This window comes from Melanerpes formicivorus, unplaced genomic scaffold (genome assembly GCF_026170545.1).
Source record: "Melanerpes formicivorus ecotype bairdi unplaced genomic scaffold, bMelFor1.0.p_v2 SCAF_12, whole genome shotgun sequence".
Taxonomy (NCBI): domain Eukaryota; kingdom Metazoa; phylum Chordata; class Aves; order Piciformes; family Picidae; genus Melanerpes; species Melanerpes formicivorus.
This window is the reverse complement of record NW_027142364.1, coordinates 11,793,895-11,814,346: the sequence shown is the minus strand read 5'-3', so window position 1 is coordinate 11,814,346 and position 20,452 is coordinate 11,793,895. Positions and strand designations below refer to the sequence as shown.

At 43.3% G+C, this 20,452-nt stretch overlaps 1 protein-coding gene across 2 annotated transcripts in view; it reads left to right on the top strand.

The window, feature by feature from the left end:
* Positions 1-1,716: 1,716 nt before the first annotated feature.
* PCCB (propionyl-CoA carboxylase subunit beta) overlaps positions 1,717-20,452 on the top strand; it is a 33,015-nt gene continuing 14,279 nt past the window's right edge. Inside the window, exons 1-8 of one of the 2 annotated variants that reach the window (XM_068145390.1) lie at positions 1,717-1,773; positions 7,874-7,993; positions 10,001-10,069; positions 11,884-11,940; positions 15,974-16,087; positions 18,291-18,401; positions 18,742-18,850; positions 19,742-19,862. In XM_068145390.1, coding sequence (XP_068001491.1) covers positions 1,732-1,773; positions 7,874-7,993; positions 10,001-10,069; positions 11,884-11,940; positions 15,974-16,087; positions 18,291-18,401; positions 18,742-18,850; positions 19,742-19,862 — 743 coding nt within the window. In that variant the 5' untranslated portion in view covers positions 1,717-1,731. Of the gene's footprint in view, positions 1,774-5,294; positions 5,517-7,873; positions 7,994-10,000; positions 10,070-11,883; positions 11,941-15,973; positions 16,088-18,290; positions 18,402-18,741; positions 18,851-19,741; positions 19,863-20,452 lie in introns of those variants that run through there. The other variant, XM_068145392.1, reaches the window with a different exon arrangement.

The following is a 20,452-nucleotide window of genomic DNA, read 5'->3' as shown; positions in this document are numbered from 1 at the left end:
GATCTCTCTCTTTTGGAACTTGGTTGTAAGTGGAACAGAAGAACTAAAAAGACAATCCTATGAGTACAAAACTTGGTATTACTTGTTTCCTTGATGGCCTTGTTCCCTATCCAGGCAAGTAAGTATTACTGTGACTTCCTAAAGGATTCTAAAATATCCTCTGTGTAGCTTTTCTTTAACCAAAGCATTCCCAGCATTCTGTAATGACAAATACTCTGCCTGATGAGAGATAGATTGATAACCTCTTTGCTGCTTTTTCTTGAAGACAGAAGACTATAACTCTCTTTTTCAATAGACTTTGTAGTTACCACCCGGACAAACACTCTGTCTTCACTCAGAGGTCTTCTGACAGACTTTTCTGAGAAACCAGGATAGACTGATTATTTCACTGTATCAGACAAAGAATATAAAGTGTTGTTTGGAGTTTTTTTTTTGAACAATGTAATTATTTGAATGCTGATTAAAATATGCAATTCACCACATAGCTTACTGAGACAATCTCTTGTTGTACAGCATGTCTGACGTGATCACAGCACTCACTCCTGGCTGTAGTATCTATAAATTCAGATGTAACTTTGTATCTTGCTTGAGGTCTGCTTATTTTTGTGAGTCCCCTGATCACCTCTGGTGTGAGATTCCAGGAGTGCAGGACTTTTGTCAGAACAGGACTCTCTCTTAGGTTTGGAACAGCACAAGGCAAGTAGAGATGATCTGGGATTAGCACTAAATATTCAAGCTGATTCTGAGCCAAACTACTACTGTAGAAATACTAGTTCAGCTCTGCCAGTTTAGTTTGGCTATAGTGAGAATGCTGCTATACATGCTTTTCTGGGAACAAGAACCTACCTTTTACACACCTAATTTAACAAATAAGCTACCACTGATGACCTTGGGTTGTTTCTTACAAGAATACAAACTGATGATGGGATTGGGTTTTATTGACTACTTGTGTTTACCAAAAATATACATTTGACTGAACATGGGGAAAAAAAATAGCAGAAGACTATCTTCTCATAGCTTGGAGTTCTCTTGTAACTGGTTTTGGCCCTAAAATACTTTCTTGATATTTTTAGAAACTGCCTGGAGAATGTTTGCTTTGTTTTGCATCTCTGAGACAATTTCACAATTCTAACAATACAGAACTATAAGAATGACTGTCAGAATTAAGCCTAGTATCCTACTTCCAAAGGCAGACAATGACAAATATGTAGGGAACACTATTAATATTGTAAGCAGAAAGTACTCTCCTAGCATAGTCTCCCAGCTTCCAGTAGTTTGTGTGTTAGGGACTTGCAAAAGCAGCAGAAACACCTTTGTGCTTTATAGTCTTAGGTAGAGTTCTCCTCCACTGATTTGCCAGGTGCAGTCCAAAGCCTTTTGGCACACAGAGTATGTGTAAATAGTTCTTTATTTCAGCTGTGTGGTATATGGAGAAGTACTTTTTTGCTTGTAACAGCTCATTCATCTGTTTCCAGCTGAAGTCAGTAATGCTTGTATCAGAATAGCTGGTGAATGACCAATCCCCAGCATGCCACTCCTGATTTTGCAGGTGTCCACCATTCTACTTCATCTGTCCTTTTTACAGGCTGAGGACTATTAATTTGCTGCTTTTATAGAAGTCACTTAATACTCTCAATTAACTCTGGTATTTTCTCTCTTTGTTTTTCTGAGTGTGTATGTATGTGTATACACTAGAGAATATACAAAACCATAGATGGGGCACTAAGTGTGATGGAAGACCAGGACTGCATGAAGATGCAGATACAGCACAAGGTATTCTGTGCCATCACGTGTTTTCTCATTAATAATAATCAGGGTTGTAGGTTGCTTTTTGAGTACCATTGAAAATGGAGCTGATGTTTTTCAGAGGCATTATGAACTTGTTCCTTTTGGCAGTTCAAGGGTCCAACATGTATGCATTCTTAAGACTGTTTTTCCCTCGTGCATCACTTAACGTCTACTTGATTTTCTTCTCTTTCTGAGCAGTCCTCCGTTGATTCTTCAGTTGAGCATCATGGCTGTAATTAGTCAAGCCACTTGGACTTGGTCAGAAAATTGCACCTGAGTCTCTCTTTAAGGTCTTTCATAGTTGTGATGAATGGAATAGGTCCTAATTTGAGGAACATAAAATGTTCTAGATCAAGAGTCCTATGGGACTTGCCAGTAAAATTGTTTCACTGTGAAAATTTACTTTTCAGTCTTTATTTTCTGAACAAGTGTTCATACCTGGCAGGACCATCCTTTTAATCTAATGACAACTTAGTGTTAAGAACTTCTAATAAATGCCATTCTCAAAGGCCTGTAGAAATCCTAGAACTATATGAGCCAAATCTCCCTTGTGTATGTTTGATCTCATTAAATAAAGCTACTAGATCTGCATGGCATGAATTTCTGTATAAAACCTGTGCTGACTCCTCCTCAGTATCTCATGTTTGTTTACATGTTTGCTAATACTGTTTTTTTTTGGTGGGGTGTGGGTATTTTGTGAATTTTGAGGGTTTTCTTTTTGTCATTTTGCTTTATCAGTCATATTGAATTTACAGGTTTATAGTTTTCTTAAATCCCTTCATGCCTGTCTTAAAAACTGGCATTGCAATAGCTACCTGTCACAGGAGCTTTCAGCAAAGAGACCTGTTATTTAAGCTCATCTCTGAATTGTAACACTGAAGTGAAAACAGTTTGGTCCTGGAGACTTGTTAGTATTAGTGTTAATGATTTGTTCTATAACATAATCTTCTACTCTTCAGGGTGAAACAGAATCCCCAATGGGGGATACATCACCAAATAACCCCTCCCTTTTTTTTTGGAACATAAATCTTTTCAAGTTCCTCTGCATTGAATTCAGATATGAAGCAAAACAATTTTTTTTCCTGCAATGGTTGTATAGTCTCTGAGTAATCCCTTTAATCTGGATTTGTCTCACTGCCAGATTCTCTGGCAGTGCTTCCTCTTCCACATATACTTGAAATAGATTGTACTAGTTTTCATACTTCTAGCAAGTTGTTCCTAAAATATTTTTCAGCCCTTTCACTTTCTCACATGTAACCTGAAACAGTTTACAATTCTGTTGTCCCCTCTACTGTACTGGGCAGAACTCCAACTATCTCAAGAATGCCTTCTTGCTTCTAGCGACTCCTCTTGCCATGCTGTTGAGGCATGACTCTTCCCAGAATGCAAATTTCTAACCATGTTCCCAATAGTAGTTGTGTTAATTTATAAAGTTGCAGAATTGCTTTTCATGTTTAATGAAGAAGCTATTGTAGGCAGCCTGAATGATACAACCTGCAGGATGGAAGTATTGCCCACTGAGGGACAGTGGAGGCTTGTACTTCAAACATCTCTTGCTGTTTCCTGTTTGGGCTATTTCATGATGAGGGAGAACTTAATACTTATTGCCTTTTGACTGAGCCTGAGCGAGTGTCAAGTGCCTGTTTAGCTGCTGCAGAAGGCAGCTAACATCTTGCAGTTACTGTCTGGGGGACAGAGTCTCATGATCGTTAGGGTGTGGGCTGAGATACTCAATGCCTTCCTTGTCTTGATCTTCACTGACAAAATCTCCCTAGACCTTCATGCCTACAGGCAGGATTCAAGGAGATGTGCTACTAGTAGCAGGGGCTGATTGAGTCAGAAGTTACTGAGAAAGTTTGACACATAGACTGTAGGACTAGACAGGATAACCCAAGTGGTCTGAGAGCTGGCAGCTGTCATAGCAAGGCTAGTATCATCTTTGAAAGGTCATGGGGATCAGGGCAAGGTTTTTGAAAGGATCTTTCACTATATAGTTCTATCCAGACTGGAACATCATGTTGAGGAGGGACAGCATGATGATTAGGGGCTGGAGCATTTGTCTGAGGAGGAGAGGCCGAGGGACTGGTCTTTTAACTTTGTTAGCCTGGAAAAGAGAAGATTTTGGGGATAGCACTGATTAGCTGTTTTGCAGTACTTGGAGCCTGTCTGCCATCTCACTAATCCCTATTGAAGTACATAGTCAGAGGACAAGAGACATTCGTCCTAAACTGAAACAGAGCAGGTTGCTACTTAACAGATGGGATGGGAGGGGAATTAGTTTCCCCATAAGGCCAGCCAAGCACTGAAAGAGGGACTGGGAAAGGTGTGCCAGTCTGTGTTACAGAGTGACACTGAACCACAGAGTGGGAGTTGTAAGGAACCTCTGAAAGTCATCTAGTCCAAATGGTTTACTAGAGCAGGATCACCCAGTGTCAATCATACAGGAACACATCCACACGGGTTTTGAATGCCTGCAGAGATGAAGACTCTTGTTCTTGCAGACTTTTAAGATCCAACTGACAAAGCCCTGAGGAAACTTACAAACTCAGTGTTGACTGTGTTCTGAGTAGGAGGCTGGACTGGAGCCTGAGAGCCCTTCCAAAATTAATTATTATATGACAGCTTGTATACATTGTGTAATCCAAGAATTTCCATTCTTGGAGATTCTTCTTTAGACTTAGCCTTGTGGTTTCTACAGGGCCGTGCTTGTGTCCCTCTTCATGCTTAGCATACGAACACGAAAAGTAACATTCACCAAGCAATGTTTCAGTTCAGCTGACTGCTTATTTCTTGGTGGTCAGCCTCTGCAGTGGGCTACAGGGGTAACAAACGATCTGGTATACAGATGGCCGTTTGCAAACCAGCAAGCTGCCTGGGAATGGATTACATCACATCTCTGGATTGTGGACACACTGCGGCTAGGTCACTTGGTCTGTGCAATGCGAATTCTCCAAACACCCTAATCTGCTCTCTTTTTATAGGGTCTTTTGTTTTCTTCATCCTTATGAAAGTGTGCTGTGACAAGAGCCAGATTGCCTGCTAATAGGAGCAGAGAGAGAACCAGTGCCGGCTGTACATCAGAGTGTTTTCATAACAAACACTTCCTAGCACTCAATAGAGGGCAGCTAATCTGGAGAGTCAAACGCTTTTGCTTGCCGTCTGCACTTCTGCAATGCTTCCAAAGTCCCCGCGGCTTCACCCAAGCAAAACCAGTATCTCCACAGAGAGGAAACGGGGACTAGCCGATGCCTAGTCACGGTGGCCAGTGGCAAACCTTCCCTGAGCAAAGACAAAAGCCGGGGAAGTCCCGGGCTTCCTGTCCGCGCAAGCCGAAGAAGGAAGCGCCCAGGTGGCTGCGGCTGCTCCCCCTTCGCGGGCCTCCCACTCGGCGAGCGGCATATTTACCGTGACTTAGGCCCCCGCCGGAGGCCTGTCATCCGTGTGAGCCCTGCCGCGATCCCCCTGCAACCGAGCGCGGCCGACACTACTCGCCGGCTGGTTCGGCGGCTCCGGGCCAGGGCTTTCCCTCGGCTGCGCGCAGGCGCCGCTGCCGCCGGCTGGCTCACAACATGGCGGCGCTGCGCCTGGTGCGGCGGGTGGTGGGGCCGTCCCTGTGCCGGGCCGCCTCCGGGGGCCGTGCGCCCTCCGTGCCCGAGCGTATCGAGGAGAAGCGCCGAGCCGCGTTGCTCGGCGGCGGCCAGGCCCGCATCGACGCCCAGCACAAGCGGGTGAGCTGCGGGAAGAAAATCCCCCCTCTTCCCGCTGCCCTCACGGTGGGGGTCCAGCTCGCCGCCAGGCGCCTTAACTGGACGACTCCGTTTGGCGACAGGCGCGCTGGGGAGGCGAGAAGTAGTCATCGGCCTCCGGGCTGCGGGGAGGCAGGGAGCGGTGCCGTAGGCAGGGAGCGGTGCCGTGCGCACGGCTCGGATGGGCTCCCGCCATCGCCGGCGGCAGTCCCGCGAGTGCTGGAAACTCGGGGCCCGCGCGGCTCCACACCGCACGCACAGAGGCCCTTTGCGGGGGAGCTTTACTGAAGCGGCCTTAGAGACTGTCATCAGCCAGGCGGAAAAAAAGGATTATGAATGTACCTCAGCCCTGTCGCCAAAAGTGGCTGTAATGCGTGTGTGCAAGGGGTAGCACTGACAGAAACGCGGCTTCTGCCTATCGTGTGATGGTAAGGGCGAGGCTGCTTAGCACTTCTGTGGGCCTGCAGGTGTCCAAGCGCAGCCTCACTTGTAATGCCGCTGTTGCGGTTCTAAGCTGATCTTCCAAGAGATGAGAGCAAAGAAGAGTGGAAATAAGGCAGGGGAAAAGATGGGAAGGATGGCAGCAGGTGAATATTTAGTCTTTTGTTTAGAATTTAGGCAAGGAGGCCAATGACGTCCTGTGCTGATTAAAAAGAATGTGGCCAGCAGGTTGAGGGAGGTTGTTCTCCTCCTCTACTCTAACCTGGTGAGGCCACCTCTGGAGTACGTGGCCAGTTCTGGGCTCCCCAGTTCACGAGGGACAGGGAATTTACTGGAGAGACTCCAGTGGAAGACCACAAACATGCTGAGGGAACTGCAGCATCTCTGACAAGGAGAGGCTGAGAGTCCTGGGGCTACTTAGCCACGAGAAGAGCAGACTGAGAAGGGATCAGCTCAATGCTGATCAGTAGCTAAAGGGTGGAGGCCAAGAGAATGGGGCCAGGCTTTTTTCAGTGGTACCCAGTGATAGAACAAAGGACAGTGGACAGAAACTACAACACAGGAGGTTTCACTTAAGCATATGTAAAAATTTCTCTTTGTGGGTGCTGGAGCACTGGAACAGACTGCCCAGAAAGGTTGTAGAATCTCCTCTGGAGGCTTTCAAAACCTGCCTGGACCTTGAGTTCCTGTGCTGTCTGCTGTAAGTGAAGCTGCTTTAGCAGGGGTGTTGGCCTAGATGATCCCTGGAGGTCCCTTCCAACCCCCTCCATTCTGTTATGTTGTAATGCTGAGGGGTGTGGCAACATAGTTTATTGGTTTTTGCTGGGATGTCTTTTGCCATTAGTAAAAGAACTTGGTACCACCACGGTTTGTGGATATCAAGGAGATAGTGATAGTCATTCAATTGAAGACTATATGAATGATCAATTTGCCTGTGAGTGTTTTCCCTCCTGTAGTTATACAACATCTGAAAAGGGAGACTCACTGAGTTACACTTTGAACACTGACAGACAAATTATGTAAGTGTGTCTGCATTTCTAAAGTCTCAAACATCCTGTGTCGTGTATTTCACCAATGGGAGCTATGGCTTACACTAGTCTTTCCTGCATTTGTTGATTTTCATGAGCTTCTTGACCTCTGGTCAGAAGTTTTGTAGAGAAGCCAAGCTGTCATGTTTAGGTAGGGTCACCCCATCCCCTAAAGAAGACAATCCAGTTGCCCTGAGCTTTGTAGGCTGATGCTTGTCTGATTTGGAAGTAAAAAATTTGTTTGGAAGGTTATGATAGAAAGAACTTTGGATTTATTATTGCATGGCATCATTAGTACCAAGTGAGGGGCAGGTATAGCTGGTCAGTTGATTACATTCTTGGCCTTTGCTCCACTTTTGCCTATGCCAGTGTTCAACAATAAAAAAGAACAAAAAAGATTTTGTTGGAATATTCCTTGAGGCTATTGTTTTTTGTTTTTGTTCTCATTTACTGCAAATATTGAGCATGGTGAATTGAGCCTTGAACTGCTAGTAAGGACTGCCTTGGCTGTGGAAGGGTTCCATGGTTTAAGAATAGAACAAAGGCCTTGATAGTGACATTTAAATGTGTAGGCAGAAATAGCCATGATGCTGTCTTGTCAAAAGGACTCTGAGAATGTTTCCTTCATCTTGTGGTAGTGCCTCTCCAAGAGTCAGCTGCTGTTTCAAAGTCTGGCTTTCATTATATTTATTTTTAAGGAGGATAATCTCTGTATAGACTGTTTCTGGCTTTGCAGAAATGCAGTTGCTTAATGGGCCAACTGTAGCAGATCAAGTGAGGCTATGTTTGGTTAAACTGAATCTGCTGGTGGTCACCAAACAGAGCCAGAACCACCTGATGGCTATGTTAATTGTTGTTGCTTTGTTTCAGGGAAAGCTGACAGCAAGGGAACGAATTCTGCTGCTGTTGGACCCTGACAGTTTTGATGAATATGACATGTTTGTGGAACACAGATGTTCTGACTTTGGGATGGACTCTAGTAAGAATAAGGTAGTTTTATTTCATAAAACTTTTTTCCCCTCTGTTCTCTGCTGTTTAGCCAACCAGCTTGTGTAATGTCTTTTGTTTGGTTTAGTTCTGTTTTGCAAATTTCCTATTATTGCTCTCCATTGCCTCCCCACAGTTAGCATTAGAGTTACAATATGAAATATCTCTGATCCATATGTATGCCTGCCAGACTATAGAGTCATGAAATCCTTTAGGGCCTTAAAATCTGATAAGCTTGGAAATTGAAGCATTCTTCCTGGTCTGTTAGCAAGTTGCAGTCTACTTGCTTGCATAGTTTTCAGATACGTATGCTAAACCAAGGTGATGCATGAGGTTTCTCATGTAGAGGGAAAATCTGTGGCTCCCCAGAAGTTTCTACGGTGGCATTGAGGTTTAATAAATTGCATATGGCAAAAAGTATTTTGTTGCAATTTAATACAGATAGGACCAATAAAGATGCTGGGATGTGCAGGTGGCTGGTGCTGATGTGCCTGTTCAATGCAAATCACCTGTAGCAGAAGACTGTTCCTATTCCATTCTGGTTTGGGGTGCGGTGAGAAGCTTGTTGCATGCTGCATAGAACTTCAGCTTCTCTTTATGCAGTTGCTAAACTGGTTGTTTTCAGTCCTTCAGGTTGCAGGGCTGCATCATGTGGGTCAGGGAGATCAGCAGGCTTCCACCATGAGCAGCTGGGGACTGGGAACCAGCAAAGGTTACAGATTTGTTTTAATTTTAGTAGCCAGCAGATCGACAAGAGCTGGTGCTGGGTCTGCCCTCCCAATATGTATGGGAGTAAACATTTATATTTCTCTAAGGAATTTTTTACTCTGTTTCCTAACAAATTGAAATAACTGCTGTGTTGCCTCTCATATTACTCCTTGATGCTGCACCCCACAGTTTTGATACAAGTTGCCATTTCTGAGGATGGGAAGAGCAGCAAAGTCCTGAGAGTGACAGGAGGGTTAATTTTTCCCCTGCCCTTCAGAATTCACCTTTCGGAGAGCTGCAGATTGTGTTTACAGAGCACAGTTTCGCAACAGATGACCTAACCGTGTCCAGTGAGCTGGAATATTAGTTTAGCAAGAATATATCAGTGTTCCTGGAACCTTCTGAATATAGGGTAAGACTCACACTCACATCCAGGCTACTCTGTGTGCTGCTTGGGATTTTGCACAAGACAGCAGCTTGAACTACAGATGTGTTTCCTGTTGCTCTGTGTGCCAGGAACCAGGAGTTGGTAGCCCACCTGTCTGTGCAGCCTGAGAATAGTCCCTGGACTGGTTTGACCTTACTGAGAACAGATCACCTTGAGGGTAAATGGCTCTTAGAGTGGGCCCTGCACAATGTACTCTTCTCTTAATGCCAAGCAGCAGAAAATATTTAAGCACTTGGAATTCCTTTGTGACAGCCCAGTAAAGTTCCTCTTCTACTGTTGTCTTGAAAGACTTACATATATATTTCCTTTATTAAAAAGGGAGACAATGAAAATAAGCAGATTTAAGGATTTGTAGACTCTGTTTCGTCTTCCCTTATTTATAGGGTGAAAAATGAGACAGGTCAATATGAAGTACTTGGGGTGACTGTAATGTTTTCTTACCTTTTCAGGGTTGTATTTTTTTTCCATCTATATCAATACCTCAAGAAAGGTTTGTGTGCTATGTCCATTCTTTCAAAAATATCCAAGTGGTCCTAATAAAACATACATCCTGTCTCCAAGTATGTGAATTGCCTTAACTTCAGGTGGACTGAACATTTCAAGGGAAAGTGCAAAATTCACTAATCTTTATACTAACACACAACTACTACGTGATGTTACCTCTAGTTTTCCTTACAGGGGCTTGGAGAAATCTTTGCAGAGTCCCCATTGCCAACATGAAAGACAGTCCTCTCACACAATTAGTCTTTCCTTTGATTTAGTACCCAGTATAAGGCTGTGGTTTTTTTAGTGGACATCATTGCTGCTTTGAATGTTTAATTACTATTTTTAATTTATTTGTTGTTTTAATGCAGTACCCTGGAGACAGCGTGGTGACTGGTCGTGGACGGATTAATGGAAGACTGGCTTATGTCTTCAGTCAGGTATGGCTTTGCCTGTTGTTTTTTAAGTGGCCTGAAATTACTCTTTGGAATGAATCCAAAATAGTTCAGTGTGACCATGTAGTAATGCACCTATTTACCTTCTACCAGTAAGCACAAGATAGACTTCCTATGGGAGGAAGCAGGAGACCTTCAGACAAGAAGCGAGTATTTCTCCAAACTTTTGGTTGGTAGATGCAGATGTGACAAGAGTGAGTTGAAGAGTGAAGAACCAGTGGAATATTTTGAAACAACAAACTCTTATTACTTGTTGTAATATAGATGTAGTATCATTGGATATTGATGTGCTGAGAGGAAAGAGGAGGCCTCCAAAACCGTGTTTTTGATAACCAAGAGGCAAATTGTTGGAGAAGGCACTGAGCACTGCATGTTTAAAGCAGCTGCAAGCTTTGACTCTGTCCCTGCAGTTGAAGATGTGTGGATGAACCCCTACAAGTGTGTGGAGACCCACAAGTGTCACTGGAGGGCTTTGTGAGCTCTGAGAACCATCTTCTGGGTTCCAAGCTGCAGAATGGGGGCTGTTTGCTGGAGGTGTCAACTGGAATTCCAACGAGTGGAATTCGTGACAGAGGGCACTTGAGCAATCTCAAGTGTGAACTCTCTCACTAGTTAAAGGGATTGTGATAACATATAAATATATAGCTAAAATATACTTTTTATGCTAAAGAAAAATATTTTAGAGGAAACACCATAGGTGGAGATGTGTCTTTGTTAGTCTTTGCGCTGTGAAAGAAAAGCTTGCTTTCACATCATCAGTAACTGCTTCTCTGTTCTGGGCCACAAAGTAGCCTTTGTTCACTTTGCTATTATAGCCAAAATGATTGTTGCTGTATGACCTTGCAGCAAGTCATGAACCCTGCTTTTCATGTCTAGGATATGTAATTCTTCCAAGGAAAGGACACAGCTATTGTGGGCATGAATGTAAGATGGGTACCAAACACAATCCTTAATTTTAGAAGAGTATGAGTAGAGGGCAGTTTTTATATTAAAACTATTTAAGTGTGCCCCTTCATGATACACCTCTCTAAAAAAAAATATTGTAATTAAAGACCTTTTTCCCCCTCTAAACTGAGCTGCCATCTGAGATCCTCCTTCCTTTTTGGTTCAACTGCCAGTCATAGTCATGCTGTTCTCTGTTGACAGTTTTTAGGGCTTCTTTGAAAGCAATGTTTATTGGGAATGCATCAGAGAAACTCACCAGAAGTTGGCTCTGGGCTCTGTTGTTGCCAGTAGGTGTCAATATACCCTTCTTCTGGATCAAGTCCCAGGATCTAGTGCTATTTAGGCCTGGATGCAGCATCAATAGTCTCTTTTAGCTGACATAGTCCCTACAGCACCCATAAAACCATAATCAACTCTTGGAGCAGAATTCAGAAGTGTGGAATAGTAACATAAGTTCAGTTTATTTTGCTCTGTTTGCAGGTGTCTTACTGGCATCCTGAAATTTCACTCCCAAGTGAAACTTCTCCAGACTATTTCAGTATTGATGATGAAAGAGGAGCAGAAGTTTGTAGAAAGAGAGAAGGTTTCTGTAAAGGGGAAGGGGAAAAAAAATGGCACATGAGACATAGTAAGTTTGTGATTTTTAACATGGAATCCACTGGGAAATGCAGTAAAAGATCTTGTTCCTTGGATTAAAGAGGATTGCTCTGCAGGATGCTCTGAGGGAGGCAGGTTGTTCTGGGGCAGCATACCAAAGCATAAGCATGATAGGATTATACTATTTACTGGCAACATTTAACAATTTTTACTGAAATGGTTCTTTCCCTGATTTGAATTTTTTGTTTCCCCTCTAGGATTTTACTGTGTTTGGAGGCAGTTTATCTGGAGCTCATGCCCAGAAGATCTGCAAGGTAATATTTCGCAGGGAGGAAAACAACCCAAAAACTTCTCAGTGTTGTGTTTTTTTTTCCCAATCTGTTTTGTTAATGACTTTGGAGAAGATGATTTGTGACTGAGTGGATTCTGGTGTGTGTTGTGGCAAGCTGAAAATGCCAAGCTTTTCCATGTTAGGCTGCCTTTTCTGTTGGGATACAAAGGACAAGAGAGACTTGCAAAGGAAAAATATAAAATAATTAGCCATTGTTTACTGGAGAAATGTGACATGACTTGGAGAAAAGTTTTCCTATAAACAGTGCTATGTGAAAGTGTGCAGTGTTTATGAAAAGCAAATGTAACAAGTAAACAATCTGAAGATAAACAGTTTTGCGACTTGGAGGTCACCTTTATACTCAGAACTGGTCTTATCAGGCACGTGTGGCTATTTATTCTCATTGGTCTGGCTGTATCACTGGAAAAATTGTGTGAGTCCCAGGGGTGGGGAGGGCAAGAACTTTTTCATGCATGAGTATTCAGTAGTGTGGGCTGGTGAGAACTTCCTGAATTTTCTTGCTGTGGCATCAAAACCAAGGTTTTTGGTGTACAAGGCCTCTTCTCCTGATGGAATTAACTGCTCTTTCACATAGACTTCTCAGCAGTGAGGAGTTCTAAAACTACAAAACACAAAGACTTTGGGCTGGAAAAGGACTACTTGGCTTTACCAAGTTTTGATATTGGAGCTTTGGAATGTCTCTGTGTTGGGGAGGGATGTAAAGGTACTGGAATACTGGGATGCTTTCTACTGTTTTCTTGAGTTCTCATTTCTAAAGAAGCAGTGAGAGGTGGTAGCAGAACTAGAAAGAAATCTGAGTCCTTCCCAGTTGGTACTGTTCTTGCTTGGTTTCAGTGTCAGTGGTAGGCTCAGATGTTTGAAGGCTCTGGATCTGTCTCACTTACTTAGTTGTTCTTAATGGGCTGAATTCTTGGAATAATCTGCTCTGAGAGATGATCTTGGCTCCTGCAAACCTTATTGGTAGCTTAAGGGATGGAATTTGGAGATGAAGTTGCTGTCCCTTAGCAGCACTTCCTTGGAGATCTCCTGCTTTGGTGGTAGTCATTTCCTATTTGGGATTTTTTCCTGGATTTGCAGAAGCAGCGCTATTTGGCATCGTGTAGCAAAGCTCCAGGCTGTGAATTGCCTGCTGCTTTTGCAGAGGAGCCTGTGGTCAGACCACATTAAATGTCTGTAACAGTTTCTCTGAAGCTGCAGAGATTCTGTGTGGCTCTTATGAGAGTATTATGTGCCCACTTGTGTTGGGGAACACTGTAAAGCCTGTGTGTGCATCTATGGTGTTATGTTTAAAGACAGTTGTTGAGTCCATGAGATGAAGAAAAGTGTTTTAGAGAATGAATTCTGAAATGTTCCCTAAAAATCCTGGTATGGCAAGAAAATCTCTGATCTCAAATACTTGAACATATTGGCAGCAGTCTGAATGTGCACATTGATGAGTGTTTTAGGAACAAGTTCAGTGTCTGGAAACACTGCAAAATTATTCTGCAAAATGGCAAACCGGTACTGGAATTGTTTCACTAACCTGTCCTGGTAGAGTGACAGGCCCTCTAGGAAGAAGCAACAAAGGTCACCTCCACTCATTTTTAATAGGGTGTTTGATAATGCTTTTGTGTGTGGTGGGTTGAAGTTTCCCCCCAGCATTAACTTTTGCCAGACCAACTCAGTTAGAAGCAAATGAAGCTGTCTTTACAAGCAAAATCTACACTCTGTGATGGAATGCAATAAAGATGTACAAAATATGCAGTATTTACAACATTATACAGATATTTACAATTGGCAAACAACATGAAACCCCTCCTGGTCAAGAGACTAGGGAAAGCCTCCTGCTTCTCCCTCCCTGCCTCCCCCACCCCCCTGTACAAAAGGGACAAGAGAGAGGAGCAGAGAGGTTAGACTTGGCCAAAGCCAGACGAAGCATGTTATCTCTCCTGAGTGAAGCAAAACAGCCAGAAATCAGAAGAGAAGAGAAGAGAAAAGGGAAGAATAGAATAGGATAGAATAGAATAAACCAGGTTGGAGGAGACCTTTGAGATTATTGTCCAACCCATCATCCAGCGCCATCTAATCAACTAAACTATGGCACCAAGCACCCCATCAAGTCTCCTCCTAAACACCTCCAGTGATGGTGATTCTACCACCTTCCCAGGCAGCCCATTCCCATGGGCAATCACTCTCTCTATGAAGAATTTCTTCCTAACAGCCAGCCTAAACCTCCCCGGCACAGCTTGAGACTGTGTCCTCTTGTTCTGTGCTGGTTGCCTGGGAGAAGAGACTAGCCCCAGCCTGTCTACAACCTCCCTTCAGGTAGTTGTAGAGAGCAATAAGGTCTCCTCTTAGCCTCCTCTTGTCCAGGCTAAGCAATCCTAGCTCTCTCAGCCTCTCCTCATAGGGTTTGTGCTCCAAACCCTTCACCAGCTTTGTTGCCCTTCTCTGAACATATTCCAGCAAGTCAACACAGCTCCTCTTATTCCGGATATTTACCCAGTGAATTTGTTTAGAATAATCTTTTGTTTTCCTTTTTGCACCCAATAGTGATTTATTTCTAGTTTTCTACTTTTCTGCTCGAAATCTGTAACTAAATTTTAAAGGCATAGCCTAAAACCACCACAGTGTGGCATTCACATAAGCAAACAAGACCACTCCTGGCTCACACAGTCTCTGTTTGCAGTCCTCACAGATGCCTTTTAAATGTGGGATTGTGGTTAAACAGTGAAGTGCTGTGTGTCTGACACAGCAAGATTTTAGTTTCTGAGTGGGCATCCAGGAACAAAGCATGGAGCACCCCTGTTCTACATGGATGCATTGAAGGTAGAAACAAGGCCACTTAAGAATGCTACAGAGATTCTCATCATCACTTGATGTTCAGCCTGGAATTCTGATACTGCTGGGATACTCTTGATTGGAATAGGACTGAGCATGCTTACTGTGTTTCTAGGCAATATAAAATTGAAGGTTGGTGCTGCCAGCACAAACAGGACTGAAGTTTTAAAAATCTGAAAGGTTGTCTGAAATAGGATGTAATTCTGTAAGAGTGATTGAAAGGGCTCTTACCAGGCAGAGAAAACTAACTTTAAAATTCAGCATGGGGATTGGCTATGTGTAGTTTTACAGGATTTATTTAGGAGCTAAAGCAGATCTTAACAATGTATCAGTGCTGCAGTGTTAGGAAAATGGCAAATACTTTACTGGGATTCAGTAATCAGGAATATTTTATGTAAGGAATGTAAGGAATTTAATCCTCCCACTTCAGCCTCTGCTGGAGTATTGTATTTGATCTTAAGGCAAGTAACAAAAATGGTCAGAGGGCTAGAAAACTAGCTCTAGAAAGAGCAGTGTGACTGAAGTGATGGTCTAGAAACATGAAAGAAAATCTGAAGGCTGGCAGGAGATTTGAGGTACTTGAATGTTGATGGAGAGGCTCAGCCTGTCTCATATATATCAAGAAAGAAGCAGTGTTTCTGAATTTCCAGAGGAAAGATTTAGTTTACTTTTCTGGAAGAACTTCTAAGAAGGATAAGCAAGCATTAGAAGGTAGTGCTTAGGGAGATTACACAGTGACCGCTGCGGTCAACTTTCAAGATCAGATTGCACATTTGTGAGGGAATGTTTAAGGTGCAGTTAAGAGCACTTGTGAACAGAGACAGATTGGTCCTCTGGTCCAAACTCCTGTGATTGTGTCGCTTATCACAGGGGTTTGGATAATGCAGTGGGAGTATGGAGGTGAACAGCTAGTAAGGCAGATAAATACTAAAGGTCATGAAGGGGATGAAATGTGTATCTTGTAGCGTTTGGTCTGAGTCAAAACATGACAGCACAGTAAGCAGTTAATGACTGTGATAGTTAATGCAAACAAAGGATAAGCCAAGCACTACATAGATAGTTCAAATTCTGATACATAGGGATTTTATTCAAGGGGGTGTGCAGTTTGGGGAGTTGGTTGCTTTTGGATTTTAGCTTAGCTAGGTCAATAATGAAGAGTTTGCATTCATCATCAGATCATGGATCAAGCTGCTATGGTCGGAGCACCCGTGATTGGACTGAATGACTCTGGAGGAGCCCGTATCCAGGAGGGAGTGGAGTCTTTGGCAGGCTATGCAGACATATTTTTGGTAAGTAGGCAACTGGATGACTGGGAAGCTTGGCATCCACAGAGATAGGCAAAGTTTTTCTTTACTTAAGTTGTATTTGTCAGTGAACTTTCAGGTTATCATCATCCTATTTCAGCCAGTTGCTTGGTGATAAAGCAGCACATATGAGGGCTTGTGAGACCTGGACTGTCCTCTTGGTTCTCTTCTTGGCTTTGGGCAAATTACTACTTAGTTCCATTTACCTGTGTGTTAAACCTGGGTAATGCAGAACCATGTAATGCACTGTGATCCAATGATAAGCTTTGCAGGAGTTGCACTATATAGTGAGCTTTGTCATAAGAACAAAAGGATAGGCAATTTCCTTCACTGGAAGAAGGCCCCAAACAACTGTTTACCTTTCTGATTTACACTGAAGGAGAGCTTGCCTGAGTGCTTATGTTTCTCTTGAGTGTTTATGTTTGAGATGGGTGGGCATGCAGTAGTTCAGAGACTGTTTTGGTAGGTGACTGATGCTTGTGATGCATCACCAGCTGTCCCTGTGTCTCCTCTGAAATAAAGACATGTTAAGAATCTCACACAACAGATTTGTTTTCAGTAGGGCTTGATAAAAAGTGGAAGATTTCCACTGCAGAAAGAGTGACTTAAAGTAAACCGAACACTCTGCAAGTGAAGAAAACTTCAGAAACTCAGATCAGAAGCACCAAGTACCTGCTTTGTCCAGATGGTAGGTCAGTATGGAAAAAAAGTTGCAAGTCAGAGGTTTCTGTGTAAAGAGCAGCATACACTGCAGTATCCATCTTGCCACTTGGACATGTCCAGCAGTTTTGTAGCTAATGCAAGAATTTTTCCCCTAAACACACTACTGATAATTTTTTCACTGAAATGACATTTTGTGTGCCCAGCTAAGCACATTGCTTTCCAGTAAGTGCACAGGCCGTGAACATGGGTGTGCGCTCGGTAGGAAGGCGCACGGGTGGGATGACGAGTTACATCCTAGGTCCTTCGCATTAGGGCAATCTGGGATGAAGCAGTTGAACGGTTGCAGAAGTCAGTTGTAATCCAGTTGAGCAATGAGCAATGTAAATATTTTTTTGCAGAACATGCCACCCACTGAATCATAGGATTATTTCAGTTGGAAAAGTCCTTTAAGATCGTCAAGTCCAACCGTTACCTAATTCTACCAAATCTGCAGATAAATCATGTTCCTCAGCACCAGATCTCTGCTTCATTGAAACATCTCCAGGGATAGGGATTCAACCACCTCCCTGTTCCAGTCTTTAAGAACCCTTTCAGTGAAGATGTTTCTTCTAATATCAAACCTAAACCTCCTCTGGTGCAACTTGAGGCCATTTCCTCTTGTCCTAAAACTTGTTACTAGAGAGGAGACCAAGCCCCACTTTGCTCCACCCTTCTTTCAGGTAGTTGTAGAGAACAAGAAAATCTCCCCTGACCCTCCTTGTCTCCAAACTAAACAATCCCAGTTCCCTCTGCTGTTTCTCACAAGACCTGTTCTCCAGAACTTTCACCAGCTTCACTGCCCTTCTCTGGACCTCCTCAGGCACCTCAACATCTTTCCTGTAGTGAGGGCCCCAAAGCAGAAACGAGTGCTTAAGGCTTGACCTTATCAGTGCTGAGTACAGGGGGACAATCACTTCCCTACTCCTGCTGGCCACACTATTGCTGATCCAGGCCCGGATGTTGCTGGCCTTCTTGCCCACCTGAGCACACATTGGCTCATCTCCAGCCAGCTGTCGGCACCTCTGGCATCCACGTTGGTGGACAGCGGTAATTCACCACTGTGTAAAACTCAAGGCAGTGCAAGAATCTGATTTTTCCAAGACTCTCTACCACAGCTGGCTAGTAAAGCTTCCTTCTGCCTCTGAGTGATAGTATGCCTCTGTATTCAAATCCAGGTACATCCAATTCTCACCACTCCATGCTCAGTGATGGTTTTGCCCCTGCCGCATCTGTTTCGGTCACATATTCCCTCTTCCTTTGCAGCTGTTGCATGGTTTATGTAACCAAATGTAATGGGAACAGAAAGAAGCAAAACAGAGGCAATAATAATTCTTTTGGTTCTGTTTGCATTAAGATATTCTCTCTAGATATTTATCTCTCAGTAAATAAAGCAAGGTGTCCTCTGCTGTTTGTGAATTCCTGCTGGAGCTGTGCACAGACTTCAAGATGCACTTTTTTGGTAAAACTAGATGTCTTTGTATTGCAGAGAAACGTTCTGTGTTCGGGGGTAGTTCCACAGATCTCCCTCATTATGGGTCCTTGTGCTGGTGGAGCTGTGTATTCGCCTGCTCTCACTGATTTCACGTTCATGGTGAAGGTAAGGGTGGAGTATTATCTTGACCTGCTGCTGCTAGCACTGAACAGACACAAACTGACCCTACATGGAGAGGATGGTTTTTTTCTGAGATGTTATCCTGCTTTGGATTAAGCTTATTTTTAGTAAGTTAAGAAAAACTTTCCCAAATAACTTGTGGATAGTTGCATTTTTGGTGGATTTTTGATACAATATATGAAGGATTTTTAAGAGATTGGTCCTTGTGTTCTACTCTTCTCTTGGTTCTGAGGAAATCGGAAGAGTCTGTGGCTTTTTCTGAGGTATTTTTGCAGCCTGAGTCTAGCATTTACTGTGTGTTCTTGTGTTTTTTCCCCTCCCCTAGGATACATCCTATCTCTTCATCACTGGCCCAGATGTAGTTAAGTCTGTTACCAATGAAGATGTCACCCAAGAGCAGCTTGGGGGTGCAAAGACGCACACTGCTGTATCTGGTGAGAGCTGCACAGTGCACTCAACATACTGATCGTTCTTCGAAGTGCATGATGCAGTTGTTCCAGCTGAACAGCTGATGGTCTAATGCAGATTTTGATACTCCTGAGTGTCACTTGAGTCAAAGTGATAAAACTCTACTTAAGTGCAGAATCTCACTCAGTGTAGGGCTCTCTTGCTGGTCCGTTTTAGTAATGGAAAGTGAATTAGAGGAAACAGGAGTGTGGGAGAGTTCTGGGGTTTGGAAGAGAAAGTAGCAAATCCACAAAATATCTATCAGTGGGAAGACTGTTGGAGGGTAGGGCTTAGCAAAACAGGCTTTGGGGTGGTGTGAGGTTTTTTGTTGTCCAGAAATTTCATGTGTTGAAAGATTCTTAACAGTCCCTTGTTTACTCACTAACATGATTGATTCAACTTCTTAACTACAAACTGAGTGGCAGTTTTCCCTCTGGGATAACTTGGTGAGTCATGAATCTTTGAGGCCCAAAATGACTGTGGGATCTCAAATTCTCTGCAGACTGATGGTGAAATGAACCCACACACACACAGACGCTACTTAAATCCAGCCTTTGTAAAAGAACTTGTGGTCAAGTGCAGCACTGTAACCTGGATTGAAATCCAGAAGGCTGGGATCCAGCTAGGTCTCTGACAGCTGATAAACCAGTTTACATTATTTCAAATATGAGGTCAAGAATCCAGACCTGTGAAGGAGGAAGTCTGATACAGCCACACATTTTCTAGATGCCTTGAGCTGGTCAAATTTGGTGGCTTAAAACTCCCACTTATTAATGACTCAGGTTTTAAAAATCTTGCTGTGACTTCTTTGTATTGTTATTAGTATGTCCTTGAAAATGAAACCTTGCAAAATAATAACTGCTTAACTTTGTTCCCAGGAGTGGCTCACAGAGCCTTTGAGAATGATATAGATGCTTTACTTCATCTTCGAGAGTTCTTTAATTATTTACCTCTTAGCAACCGGGATCCAGCTCCAGTTTGTGAATGCCACGATCCCAGGTAAGAAGAGAGTGACTGACATCTGTCATTTCTGACCACACAATTTCATGGCTTCCCTGCCCCAAGGAGTGCGAAGAAAGGAGTGTTTTGTGCCTGGGAAGTGTTTCAACAAGCACATGCTCACTGTTAGGTTGGTTTTGTTTATTATTTTCTGAAAGCAATATTATTTGGGCTGTGTGCAGAATGGGGGTAGTAGTAATCTGTGCAGATGGCCTGTCACAGTCCCTTGAAATGAGCAAGCTAGGCAGAAGATTGCACAGTGAGCAAAAGTGGGGAGAACTTGCTCTGTGTTGTCAGTTAGGTGTCCTGTGTAAATTCTCTTCATTAAGGTTAAAGGTGGGGAAGCAACAAGGAGGCAAAGGAGGCAGAAATTTGGATGTGTTAGGTACTTGTCTGTCAGGCTCGTTACGCAGTTGGCAGTGTAACAAAGGAAGGACTTGAGTCGTTTCAAGAGGGGAAAACCAGCAACTGTCTGGCATTTTATCAGAGAATTTTTCCAGGAGCTAGGGGGACAGCACTGTCCAGGTAGACAGCCTTGCTGTCCATGTTAAAGACAGAGAATGGCAATTCACAGGACTACCCAGGTTGGA